At 49.0% G+C, this 13,956-nt stretch overlaps 1 protein-coding gene across 1 annotated transcript; it reads left to right on the forward strand.

The window, feature by feature from the left end:
* Window positions 1-1,663: 1,663 nt before the first annotated feature.
* Window positions 1,664-3,175, forward strand: LOC148293126 (uncharacterized). The gene is made up of 2 exons (XM_088244812.1): window positions 1,664-2,172; window positions 2,243-3,175. Exons 1-2 carry the CDS (start codon window positions 1,708-1,710, stop codon window positions 2,891-2,893), a joined length of 1,116 nt encoding a protein of 371 aa, XP_088100938.1. The 5' UTR covers window positions 1,664-1,707; the 3' UTR covers window positions 2,894-3,175.
* Window positions 3,176-13,956: the final 10,781 nt, after the last annotated feature.

The raw sequence follows: 13,956 nt of genomic DNA on the forward strand, positions 1-13,956 counted from the left end.
GCGTTGCAACTGACGTTTGGTCTCTCCCATGCATGCGTGACACGTGTCGGCATGGCTGTGAAGAGCCGCGTCGTTTCGTATCCCGATGCGTCGCTTCGCTTCCCGATGCTAAATCGGCCTTATAAATGTGAGGAGAAGACGAGAGTACAAATACTTGGAAATTTTGAGAGCAAAGAGAGCTTGTGAGAGGCGATTTCCGGCAACCGTGCTGAGGCTGAGCAGGCGATTTCCGGCAAGTTTGAACAAGGCGGAGGCGATTTCCGACGAACTTGAGCCACCGTGCAAACAAGGTATGTTGCCGTGTTTTCGTATTCCCATGGATCAAAGTGTTGAATTGCAAGAATTTATGTTTGAACAATGTATGAACAAGCATGAACACGCATGAACACGTATGAACGTAGTGTTTTTAGGAGGTAGAATAGGATTTGGATTCTAGCACAGCCCTTAGTGTACGTTCGTGTGTTGTTTGTAGATGTCAGATACCGAATCCGAGCGTAGGCGTAGTCCGAGGGCATATGAGGATGAGTCGTCCTCGGGGAGTTCTGCCGAAGAGAGTGGGAGTTCTGAATCTGCGAGCTCTTCGAGCTGTGAGATAGTGGAGGGGGCAGGAGGGCGTGCCGAGGCTGGGGGTACTTCAACGAGGGTGCCTGGGGGTGATGAGCCTTCGACCTCGGGTCGTGAGGCCGATGGGGGTGGTGTCTCTGTTGCCGTTCCCGGGGAAGGGGTACTGAGGGTCGTCAGGGGTAGGCAACGGATCCCGATGGCGAAGCCCACGGAACCTGTGTTCGGAGTAGATGACTTAGAGCCGAACACACTGACCGAATCCGAGTTGGCGAAGATTCGGTCGGAGTACAACATTCCGGAATCGGTAGGGATGCGAATTCCGGAGCCCTTAGAGTCGCTAAGTGACAATGACAAGGGGGTGGTCTTCTTCACAGATGTGTTTAAGCATGGCCTTTGGCTGCCGTTAAAGCATTCGGTGCAGAAGATCCTGGCGGCGATCGGTTATGCGCCAGGGCAGTATAACCCAAATTTTTGGATTACGCTGCTCGGGACGATCACGGCGTTCAGCTTGGCCGGTGAGGGGGAGCCAAGCTACGAACAGTTCGCCCAGCTGTACAGTGTGACGAGGGCGAAGAGTGCCGATCATGGAGGGTGGGTTCAGTCCAACTGTCTCTCGGCAGGGCAGCGTGGGCACTTTGTGGTGGGGGTGCCGAGCTCTCAAAAGACGTGGCGCAAGCGTCGAGTGATTGTCTCCGGTGATTGGGAATCGGCACCCGGAGTTATCGTTGAGAGGAGGATTCCTACGTCCTTCCAGACAGTCGGTAGGGTAGAACCTGCCGTTCGGCAGGGTTAATAGTGTTTTTTTTTTTTTTTTTTTTTGGGTACTGACCGTTGGTATTTTGGTTTCAGTGTCCTTGAAACGGCCGGCCGCACCGATCAGAGAGATTGAAGCAATCGAGAGGGTGAGAGCGAAGATTGCCGAAGAAGATCGGTTTTGTAAGGAGCTGCTCTACTTCCGGAATCTGTTCAAGGCAGGCCTGATCGGTAGGGCCGAACACGATCGGAGGGTGAAGGAGGAAGAGGAAGAAGAAAAAAGGCAAAGTAAGAGATGCCGTTCGGCAGGGTCGGTGTTTTTTTTTCTATGCTGCCGTTTCCTTTCTGACTTCGTGCTTTTCCTGTTTTGCAGTGGCAGGAGGGAGGCCTATGAGCGAGGCGACGAGGAGGCGTCTGGAGGGGCAAGGGGCGCCAAAGACGAAGAAGGTTCAGTCCCCCGGGCCGAAGAAGAGAAAGACGGCAGGGCCAGCGGGAGGGACGTCGGCTGATGAGCAGACGGTGGCTGACCGCCGGAGGGAGAAGAGGGCGGCGGAGGCAGAGGTCGTTCGGGAGGCCCACCTCCAAATGACGGGCAAACGGCAGATCGAGGGTCCCGTCGATGTGACGCCGTTGCCGAAACGGCCAAGGGGCCCGAACGAGGGGACATCGGTGTTGATCCCTGATGATGAGGTGGAGGGAGAGGAGGGACCGGTTAACATCGTGTGTCCTCGGAAGGCTGTGCCGTTCATCAACTGTATGATTGACGGTGCTCAGATGGAGCTGGCTGAGCTGGAGCAACTGTCAACGAAGACGTTGCGTGAACAAACCGGTCGGGCCTTCCGTCTCCAAGCAGCGGTAAGTGTAGGATTTGTAGCTTAAGGATACTTTGATTCGGCATGTATTAATGTGTCCGTTGGTGTGGCAGGCTAATATGGACATGTGGCTCTGCGCGAAGCGAGCTGTGAATGCTGCCGAACGGTACCAAAAGAGATTTGAAGAGGGCCGTTCGAAGATTGCTGATGCCGGAAAGATGCTGCAGGAGGCGGACCAGCGTGCCGAGGAGAATGCGGCGAAAATTGCTGAGCTGGCGTCGAAGCTGGCGGCGACCGAGCTGGACGTGATGGCTGCCCATGAGGCGAAGGCAGCGGTAGAGGTGGCGATGGATGCGGCCGAGCGGTCGCATGCCAGGGAGCTGGTAGAGGAGAAGGCGAAGGCCGTTGCGGACTACCGATCGTCGGAGGAGTTTACACGTTTGGTGGATAGAGAGGTCATGGAGCAATGTGACGACTTTCTCTATCGAGTCAAACGGTATAATGCTGACAAGAAGCTGAACCTGAACTTCCTCCGGGATCCACCACCGCTGCCGGAAGGGGTGACCGAAGAGATGGTGGAGGCCTACAAGGGCGAGGATGCCGAGGCCGAGGAAACCGACGACACCGATTCAAGCAGTGGGGAGGAAGGTCATCCCGGGCCGAGGGCTGCCGTTACGTCTACTGCCGAGCCGTCGACTGATCCTGTGCCTGCGTCAGCTGATGTCGATGTTGTAGCGACCGAAGCCGATCCACCCACCTCGTAGACTTTTTGTTTTTAACATTTTTGAGCGTGCCGAACGGCGTATTGTAAAGACAGATGGCCCTTCTGTGGCCCCTTATTTATCAATGTTCAGTTTGTTTCGGGTTAATGTGCCATGTCCCTTAATTCTGTATGTGCGCATGTCGTATGTAGAGTATGTTTGACATAATATTGCTGAATGGTAGTGCCGTATGTATAGAATAGGGAGTTCCAAATTAAACCGATTACAAAAGTTGATGACCGAAGGTGACGACCGAAGGTATGATACAGAGGTGATGACCGAAGGGGCGTCGAGGGTTTGGCCATCGGTACCACGCAAACGGTAAGTGCCTGGGCGGCAGATGGTGACAACTTCGTAAGGACCTTCCCAAGATGGACCAAGGGTGCCGTCGTTGGAGTCCTTGGTGGCGAGGGAGATTTTGCATAGTACCCAGTCCCCTACTTTAAACGATCGGCGTCTGACGCGCGAGTCGTAGTAGCGGGAAGTCCGTTGTTTGTAGGCGGCATTCCGAAGCTGAGCCTGGGAACGGTGTTCCTCAATGAGGTCCAGGTTGAGAGTGAGCTGGGCTTCGTTTTGCTCTGGCTCGTAAGATGCCGTTCGGCACGATGGTGCGTTGATCTCGACTGGAACAACGGCTTCGGAACCGAAGGCAAGGGAAAATGGCGTCTCGCCAGTCGACCGTCGATAGGAGGTATTAATGGCCCATAGCGCTTCCGGAAGGAGATCGGGCCAAGCTCCTTTAGCTGTCCCAAGCTTTTTCTTCAGCGTCTTCTTGATGATCTTGTTGATTGCTTCGACTTGGCCGTTCGACTGCGGATGTGCTGGGGAGGCGAAGAACAGGTTGATGCCAAATCGGTGGCATAGGTGCCGGAACTGAGAGGAGTCGAATTGTTTTCCGTTGTCGGTGATTATTGCGTTCGGGAGGCCGAATCGACAAATGATATTCTTCCATACGAAATGTTCAACCCTGGCTGCAGTGATTGTTGCCAAAGCTTCGGCTTCGGTCCACTTGGTAAAGTAGTCGACGGCGACGATGGCGAATTTGACCTGTCCCTTGCCCTGGGGCATAAGGCCGATGAGGTCTAAACCCCATTGGGCAAAGGGCCATGGGCTAACAATCAGAGAGAGTGGTTCGGCAGGCAGCTTTGGAACGGAGCCGAAACGCTGGCATTGATCGCACTTCTGGACCAGGGTGGTGGCATCGGCATGGAGAGTCGGCCAGTAGTACCCTTGCCGAATGGTCTTGAAAGCCAATGATCTAGCCCCAGAATGGTCCCCACAGGCCCCCTCGTGAATCTCTCGTAGGACGTAGTTTCCCTGCTGCGGGGTCATGCACCGAAGCAATGGTAAGGAGTGACCACGCCGATAGAGAATCTGATTCAGAAGGAGGTATCGTGCCGATCGGCGGCGGATAGTCGTTGCTTCAGGTTTGGGGCCAGGCAACGTGCCGTTGGCGAGGTAGGCGTGGATAGGATCCATCCAACTTGGATCCTGCCGAACGGCATGTACTTCGAGGTCGGTGGTACTGCGCCGAGTGAGGACCTCGATCGGCACACGGCGCCCTATGTTGTCGTCGATCGCTGATGCAAGGCGTGATAGAGCATCGGCGTGGCTGTTCTCGGATCTGGGGATCTGTTGAACTTGGTACGCAGTGAAGTGGTGCAGCAATCGGCGAGCATGTGTCAAGTAGGCAACCATCGAAGTGTCCTTGGCTTCAAATTCAGTCAGTATCTGGTTCACGACAAGTTGTGAGTCGCTACAGATCCTGAGTTGCTGAGCGCCCATTTCTTTAGCGAGCCGAAGGCCGGCCAACAGAGCTTCATATTCGGCTTCGTTGTTGGAAGTCCGGAATTGGAATCGGATGGCATATTCGATGGTTGTCTGGTCAGGGGCCTTGAGTACCAAGCCGGCTCCGCTGCCCTGTCGGTTGGACGAACCGTCCACGTAGAGAGTCCAAAGTGGAATTGACGGATTAAAGATTCCTTCGGTCGGGTGGGCGACTGGTACCGTCGAAGATGAATCGGATGCGGCGTCCTTCGAAACTGGCCCCTCGGACGCGGTTAACTCAGAGATGAAATCGGCTACAGCCTGTCCCTTCTCGGCAGGACGAGGGTGGTAGCGGATGTCGAATTCGCCGAGCTCGATGGCCCATTTGACTAGCCGACCGGATGTCTCCGGTCTCTGGAGTATCTGGCGCAGAGGCTGATTGGTGAGGACGGTAACACTGTGAGCCTGAAAGTATGGCCGAAGCTTGCGTGCTGAAAGGACGAGAGCGTAGGCGAGTTTTTCGAGCTCGGGGTACCGAATCTCAGCGTCTTGCAAAGCATGGCTAATGTAGAAAATGGGGAGTTCGATGCCGTTCGGCTTGCGAATGAGCACAGAGCTAAGTGCCGTTGCCGAAACCGAGAGGTAGAGGATGAGTTCTTCGCCGGGGAGAGGAGTGGATAATAGGGGTGCTCTGCTCATGTAGGCCTTAAGATCTTGGAAGGCGCGATCGCATTCGGCAGTCCAGACAATCTGCCGTTTGCTTCCTTTGAGGGCTTTGAAGAATGGAGCGCACCGATCGGTAGCCTTGGAGATGAACCGGGCTAGAGCGGCGACACGCCCAGTCAGACTCTGAATGTCCTTTTGTGTCTTCGGGACCTGCATGTCGAGTAATGCCTTGATTTTTTCAGGGTTGGCCTCGATTCCTCGTTGGCTGATCATGAAGCCGAGAAATTTGCCCGAGGAAACGCCGAAGGCACACTTGCTCGGGTTGAGGCGCATGTTGTACTTTTTTAAGACGCCGAACATGAGCGAAAGGTTGTGGAGATGAGAATCGGCCGTTCTGCTCTTGACCAGCATATCGTCCACATAGACTTCCATCGAGGTGCCAATGAGGTCGGAAAAAATTTTGTTGACCAATCGCTGGTATGTCGCCCCAGCGTTCTTCAGGCCGAACGGCATGACGTTGTAGCAGTAAAGTCCCTTGTCGGTGATGAATGCCGTGTGTTCGCGATCGGTAGGGCTCATGAATATTTGGTTGTAGCCTGAGTATGCATCCATGAAGCTGAGAAGTTCATGGCCTGCCGTGGCATCCACCATCTGATCGATCCGTGGCAGAGGAAAGCTGTCCTTTGGGCAAGCCTTGTTTAAATCGGTATAGTCTTGACACATTCTCCAGGCGCCGTTTGATTTTTTGACTAAAACCGAATTTGCCAGCCAAATTGGGTAGGTTACTTCCTGGATGAAGCCGATGGTCTTCAGTTTGTCTACTTCGAGCCTCATTGCCTCATACCGTTCGGCATCGTAGGCCCGCCGTTTCTGCCTGATGGGTTTGAAAGTGGAGCAGATGCTGAGCTTGTGGCTGATGACACTCGGGGCGATGCCGGGCATATCGTCGTATGACCAGGCGAAGACTTCTGCATTGGTTTGCAGGAAGGTGATAAAATCGGCCCTGAGTGCCGGACTCAAGGTTGTACCGATTCGAACTTGTCTGTCCGGTTGTGCTTCGGAGAGGGTGACTGGTTCTAAATCTTCGGCGGGTTGCGCTTGCGGGGTTACAGTCTCATCTCGGGGGTCATCTGGTTTGTCCGTCCCCCTGCCGTTCGGTACGCCCAAGCTGGTGGCGACCGAGTATGTTTCGCGAAGCGCAGCCCTTGCCGATTCCTTGGTTGCCGAAACGTAACACGTCCGTGCACTCAATTGGTCCCCTCGCACTTGGCCGACGCCAGCGTGTGTGGGGAACTTGAGGAGGAGCATGTGTGGTGACAGCATGGCCTTCATTTTTGTGAGCGCCGTCCTGCCGATGATAGCGTTGTATGCCGTTGGGCAGTCGACCACTAGAAAATGGGTGTAGAGGACCGTTCGTCTGGGGATGGTACCGACAGCGAACGGGAGCTGGACACTGCCGATTGGTTCAACCACGTCGCCAGAGAAGCTCAGGAGAGGGGTGATATCCTTGTTCAGATGCCGAGGGTCCACGCCGAGGGCGTTGAAAGCGTCGGCGAATAGCACGTTGACCGAACTGCCGGTGTCGATGAGGATTCGGCCTACGTCGAAATCCGATATATCAGCCCGTATGATCATAGGATCAGAGTGGGGGAATATGATGCCTCGCTCTTCTTCTTCAGAAAAGGTGATAGGTTCCCAACCGTTGCGTTGAATTTTGTCATTGCGTCCTCCCGCCACGCTGAGGATTTGTGGATGCCGTACGGCACGAACGTAGTTTTTAACGGATCGGTTGCTGGCTTCGGCAATAGGCGCCCCTCCACTGATCATATTGATCTGCCGATTCAATGAGTTATCCGTTGCTGGCTTGGTGTTTAAATACTGATCCAGCTTTCCGTCATTGATGAGGCGTTCAACGATTTTGCGCAGCGCGATGCATGATTCCGTATCATGGCCGTTGTATTGGTGGTACCGGCAGAAGACACCGGTGTCTTTTTCGCTCTGGCGAGGGAGTTTCCGATTGTTCGGCTTCGGTATCATATCCCCTTCGGTCAGGAGAACTTGCTCATAAGTGGTGTTGAGCAAAGTGAAGATTTCGTCTGGCCGATTCCCCTTGTGGTTGCCCTTCTTGTTGTTGTCCTGCCGTTCCCGGAAGTTGTCCTTCCGCTTGTTTCGCTGAGTGGAAAAAGCAGGGACAGGGGGTGCCGTTCGGTAGGGGGCCTGGTTTGCCGATCGGTCGACCGGGAATCGGTCGTAGTTCTGCGTTGGAGGCTGATCAGTCAACGCCGTTTTGTTTATTGGGGTCGAAGCCGATCCCTTGGAGTTGAAATGCTCAGCCTTGGCGTGGATAGCCGCCTGTTTCATTAATTCGGAGTAGGTGGTCCAGTTGCTGCTGTGGACCAAATAACGAAACTGAGACGACCGAAGGCCGCTTTTGAAGGCACCGAAGGCCGCCCTGTCGTCAGTTTCCGGACATCTGGAGTACTCATGGCTGAACCTAGCCGCATATTCCCTCAACGGCTCATCGTCTTGCTGCCGAACGGTATATAGATCATCGGCGGAATATAGGCGATCGGTCTGAATCATAAAATGGTTGAGGAAGGTTTGCTTCAACTGATTGAAATTGTCGACCGTGTCTGGCTCCATCCGATAGAACCAATTCAGAGCGGCTCCGGTCAGGGTGGAGGGGAATAGCAAACATTGGCCTTCGTCCGTCAGTCCTTTGCAACCCAGAGCTGATTGGAAGGTATGAATGTGGGTAACGGGATCTTCGACCCCCGAATAAAACGATATGCGGAGTGCTTGGACCTCCTTCTCGTGTCTGAATGTCCGGATTCGATTGGTGAACGGCCCTGGCTGTACCGTTCCCCATGTTGGTGTCCGAGCCTGGTCTTGTTCCTTCTCGATGCGAGTCATCTTCTATAGGAGGAGACGAATAGTCGGATCGGTAGATGGAAGATCGTCACCAAAGGGTTCGATCGCTCGGTTCCCTGTGCGTTGGTCAGTATTGTGACCTCGCCTTCCTTGGTCTGCCGTTCGGCTGGGGCTTCTCTCGTAATTTCCTTTTCGCCGATCGTTGTCTTGGCTTGATCGGTGGCTGTGGCGTCGTGCAGAGGGCCCTGCCGATGAGATTGTGGTTCCTGGGGATGTTGGAACATAATCTGATTCGTCCGTCTCTTCCAGGCCGATCGCGCCGTACCTCTGGCGTAAGGGGGATTTTGGTCCAAGTACCTCCAGGCGTGGATCGTCTAGCTTCGCCCGGACCTGGATGGGCGATGACTGCCGTTCCCTGCGCCGATCGTTGATCCTCTCGCGGCAATCAGAATAAACGCGATATTCGGGATGGCGTTCCTTCGGAGTGGGCACGAACAGTCTTCGGGAGACAGTTGGTCCGTTCGCGGCCTGCTGCTTCCCTCTATCCTGGAAAGTGGGCTTTCGTACGCTTTTAAACGATTTCTCCTGCCGAAGCTGTGTGGCTAGTTCCCGATCGTTCTGCAACTGGGCGGAGAGTGTTTGTTGTTGATGCAGTTGCCTCTGGGTGTCATCCAGTTTGGAGGCGAGAACATTGTTGTGCTCCTGCATTCTTGCCATATCCTGCTGTAGGGTCTCCATCCGAGCCTCCAGGGTGGTCGGTCGAGCAGGTGTCTGAAGCAAGGGAGTTGGATTCGGCTCGCCAACGAGGCCGAGGATGGGGCCATCGGTAGGGAGGGCCGAAGATGGATTCATTTTTTGGTCTCAGAGTTCTTTGTTTTGAGATATGGGTTGATCGATAAGCGATTCCCACAGACGGCGCCAATCTGTTGGCGCTAAATCTTGAATAGATAGAGATGAGTGCAACTTACAAGTGGGATGGACGATCAAGAGATCGATTGGGTGTTGGATGCCGATTCTTCCTGTCCTTGGATGCTGATCCTGAATAGAAGATAAGCGAAGCTCGTAAAGTCTATGGAACCGGTGTGGAACCAGCCTAAGACCCTCCGATGCTCGAGTAAGATTGTTTTTAAGAGCTCTTGCTGTTGACTATATAGTAGTATAAAAGTCAAGCTGAAAAGTCTTACCCCTGTATTGTAGTGGGAGGGGCATACTTATAGAGGGCATTTAGTATGCTTGTGGTGTTCATTTCCGATGTGGGACTCGTGGGAGGGCCCTGTGAGGTTGACACGAGTCCTTAGATATTTCAGGCGGGTGCTTCGAGGTTGATTCTGCAGAATCGGTAGGGGATACCGATTGTAGGCTGTGTTGGGCCCTGTAATGATCTTTTGCTGCTTTGAGACAATATCATCAGTAGCCTATGCCGATTGTCCGAGGCCTTGGGTGCTTGGGCGAGTTTATGAGATCCACGTGTCGTTGTACGAGTGGAGGGTCAGATATGGTACAAACACACCTCGACTTTTAAATTTTGTTTAAAATGGATTTTTTTCCTTAGTAAAAGTACCAATAGTTCCTCAATCTTCTCTAATTAGATTTTATTTTGTATGTAAATTACTTTACCTATATATATTTAAAAAAATATAAAATCTAACACATCAATTTTGTTAAACAAATTTACTTGGGTAGATCCTAGTCATCAAACTTAAGCTAAGAAAAATAAATGACTCATATGGGTATGGACTTCCCATGTAAGGAAAATTTCATACTCTTGAAAAAGTCTAGGCGTTTTAGACAGAAAAACGGCCAAACCAGCTAAAGCAAACCGATTAATCCAGTTGCAGTACAAAAAATAGTTTTATTTTTTGAATTTTCAGTGTTGAACCAGACCAAACCAGTCAGACTGGTCCATTCTCGGTTCTATATATTTGAAACCACTGCTTCACCTAAACCGAACCGGCATACTAAAATATCGGAAATATTACAAAAGAGCAAAGGAGATTCGAACCCACACCCTCTAACTTCTTTACTCTTCAACATATCGCTGCAGTAAGACCTTTACTTGTGTTATGGTTTTCTAATTAACGTATTTATTGCTTCTCCCATAACTTTAAAAAAATTATTAGCAGCCGCCCACTCTCCACACACTCTCTCTCTCTCTCTCTCTCCACACACACACACTTCATTTCATCTTTTCTCATTATTGCATCTGCACTCGCTCCTACCCTTTCCTTCTCGCACGGCTCTCCTCTTCCTCCTTTTCTCATTTTGACCCCTAAAACACTTTTCATATTAATAATTTTAATAATAATAAATCAAGGGTATTGTTAAAAAATTGAACTTTTCATTCATAATACTGCACTAACCAAACAGGAGAAAATGATATTTCCTAATCTTCATTTCTAAGTGTCCCCAAACATGGAAATGAATATATCGTTCATTCCTCTATCATGGGATTAGACATGAGAAGTTTATTCCCAAGAAGTTCAATCCGCGAACTAAACACGCTAGTGCTTATAAGAAATAAAGAAGAGAAAACTCGCAAAAGGTTTGTAACTCAAGTGATTAAGAACATTTATCCCTACATCCTAGATTCTATGTTCAACTCCCCCCTCCCAATATCGCTTTGTATAAATAAATTAAAAAAACTCAAATTTTCTCTCTTAATATGAGGATCCCAAGAGCATTAAATAAACTTCTCTCTTTCTCTTAATATTTGGATCCCAAGTGAATCTCAGTCCAGAACTAATTAACTCTGGTACGTTTGAATTCAGAAATCCACCCAATTGTGTATTTATTTGTCCATTTAATAAATTGTCAGAAAAACCTAACAAAAGCTGTTGCCTTATGGCTTGTTCTGGGCTTAGCCCCTTTTGGTTTAATATACTCGTTTATTCAACAACAACAAAAAGTATAGCTGACATCAGCCGAAAAAAAATAATGTCAGCAGCATGAATAATTAGTAGAAGTCAGAGAGGTATGAAAAGAACTCTAATAGCAATGGCTACGAATTGGAACCACACCTTAGGTTTGGGCGGCTTTTTATCACAAAACTTTTCCAAGGTTTGCGAAAATACCATGATCCTTAAGGTTAATACGTGTGCTCACAAATAATACTTGCCATCAGATTCCATCCAAAAATCTGTTAAATTGATGATATGACGTCACGTGGATTAAATACAAAAATAAAAATTTTAAAATAATTTTAAAATTGGGTTAATTACTATAGACGTCCTTGAACTATGGCCCTAGTTGCAATTGGGTCCGTGATCTAATTTTTGAGGCAATGAAATCCTTTAATTAGACAATTAGTTGCAATTAGGTCCTGCCGTAACAGAATCCGTCAAAATTGACCATTTGAACAAAACAAAACAAAATAGGAAGAACAAGAAAGAACAGAGACAACAATGGCACCCACTACCATTCTCTTTCCCTACTTCACCATTCTCGGAACCCACAATTCCATTTGATCATTCAATCCCCACATAGCAAAACCCAAAACCCAGAAACCAAAATCAACCGAAATGGCCAAGACTGGCGTGTTTGATTCTGATCCGGCTATGGTGGCCAAAGCCACAGAATTGAAGAAGGAGATGCAGAGGCTGGTGAGGGCTATTGTTGGCGACGAGGATTTCAGCACCCAAACAATCGATCAGGCCAAAGACACTCTCTCGGCTCTCAAGGAATTGAAGTTCAAGAATAGATCGTTGTCTCTGATGCTGAATGATGTTCTTTCTTGCCCTGAAGGGTTTCGGTGTCCACTTTCCAAGGAGTTGATGAGAGACCTTGCACATCCTCTGACCTCTTCTTCATGGCCAAGTACTTCTGTGAAAACCAACTGCAAATCAGCTGCTGAAGGGTCTTGTTGGGTGTGACCGAATCATCCCAGAGCTCTTGCATTGTTGTGGGACAAGTATAGTGGCCCAAAGAGAACCATTTGAGAATGTTTGATCTCTTAAGTCTGACCCGTGCAAAGGGTTACAGGGTCTTGCATTGGCTCCAATGAGATTGGGCAAATGAAGACTGAAGGAATCTCAATGGACTCAAGCTCCTCAATCATCTTCTTCAGATCCAACTTTTCAGCCACAACACCAACACCACCACCACAAATTCACCCATCTCCACCACCCAAAATCCCATCTTTCACTGCAGTGTCCAGATCTAGAACTTGGCCACCACTACCCACATCAAACTTCATATCCCCAACTCTTCTCCTACTAGTTGGCTGGTACATAGGCATTTTTAGAACCCCTTATGCAAATCAAGAAGAAAACCAAATAAACTACACTTGGCTTGGATAAGAAAGAGTTAAAGACCCTCAAAATCCAAAGACACCAAAAAACGAGAATTCCACTTGAAGACCAATCTGTCCCATCACATCCACCCAGCAAGAAGCGTGTGGCAAAGTAAAGGAGATAAAGAAAAGAAGATGGAGAGAGAAAGTGTGGAAAAGAGAGGAGGGAGAGTTTTCTCTCTCACTGTTGCTTTCCTTTACTCTCTTTGGCTAAACCTTCTCATTGATAATTACAAGCAAGCAACAAAGACCATCAAATGCCAAAGGGGATATCTTTTCTCCCATTTCCTTGCTTTATCTGATCTTTTTCTATGGTCAAAAGGCCCCCCTTCTTCTTCTTCACCACCACTACCACAGGCGAGGTTGGTTTTCTTTGCCACTTGGGCTTTTACAATTTGCTCTGTTTTTTCTGGTTTTTAATGTCAAATTCGAAGCTTTTAGTCCTGTGTTGGTGCTTTCAGTTTCTTCATTTGGGGATTTCACATAGGTTATGAAGCGAAGGACAGTTTCAGACCGAAAGAAAAAACGGAGAGTCTTCGGACTTGAAAGGACGTTTTTACCCCTCATTTTGATGGACAAATTGACAAAGTTGGACGGCAGGACCTAATTGCAACTAATTGTCTAATTAAAGGATTTCATTGCCTCAAAAATTAGTTCACGGACCCAATTGCAACTGGGGCCATAGTTCAAGGACATCTACAATAATTAACCTTTTGAAAATTATAAACCATTAAAAAGAACTTTAAAGAAAAGAAAAGAAAAAGAAAAAGAAAATCACCACATCCTCCATTGCACCAAACCCCCCACATTTACGTGGCGTTATATCATTGGATATGTGAGACCTATAGGTGTGTGTCACATAATCACTTTAATAGATTTTTGGACGGAACTTGACGGCAATGACTATTTGTGAGTACATGTATTGTTGACGCAGAGAAAATTAAAAGAACAATATTACCCGGAAAAATTCGTTGTGAAGATGTGAATGATTCTTGGGATGAGTCGCGGACTAAGTCGCTCTCTTTAAGACGTTTTGCGGCTCTACCCAAGTTGTGCAAGCAGTTCAAAAAAGGCCACTACGTCCCCGGGATAAAACAGTCCCAGAATCTCCTCTGTCTAGGTTCTTCCTTGCACTGAGGAAGGACCCGAATACAAACACTTTTCTATGTTGCTCAGAAAACTTAGTTTAGAAAATAAGAAAACTATATGAAGAGGAAGAAGGCAACAGCTAACATCTCTGTTTATTTTCTCTTCTATCTATATCAGATATATATATACAAGGTATATCACAAAAGAAAGGTTGGTGGACTTTAAAGATAGCAAATGCATCAGTTGAAAAATCAGCCCAAATTTAATAGAAAATAACTCCTATTAAAAAAGATAATTTAAGGCAATTATTGAATTATTGAATATATATAATTTTTTTAAAATAAACATACCAATTTCAACACGCATTAACCTGAAGGACCACGAA

This window comes from Prunus avium, chromosome 7 (genome assembly GCF_965620075.1).
Source record: "Prunus avium chromosome 7, drPruAviu1.hap1.1, whole genome shotgun sequence".
NCBI classification, from domain to species: domain Eukaryota; kingdom Viridiplantae; phylum Streptophyta; class Magnoliopsida; order Rosales; family Rosaceae; genus Prunus; species Prunus avium.

Bases quoted from the DNA above. Each gene is read 5' to 3' on its own strand.
- LOC148293126 (XM_088244812.1), top strand. From the start codon at position 1,708: ATGAGCGAGGCGACGAGGAGGCGTCTGGAGGGGCAAGGGGCGCCAAAG. The intron at 2,173-2,242 runs GTAAGTGTAGGA...TTGGTGTGGCAG, and splicing joins CCTTCCGTCTCCAAGCAGCG to GCTAATATGGACATGTGGCT.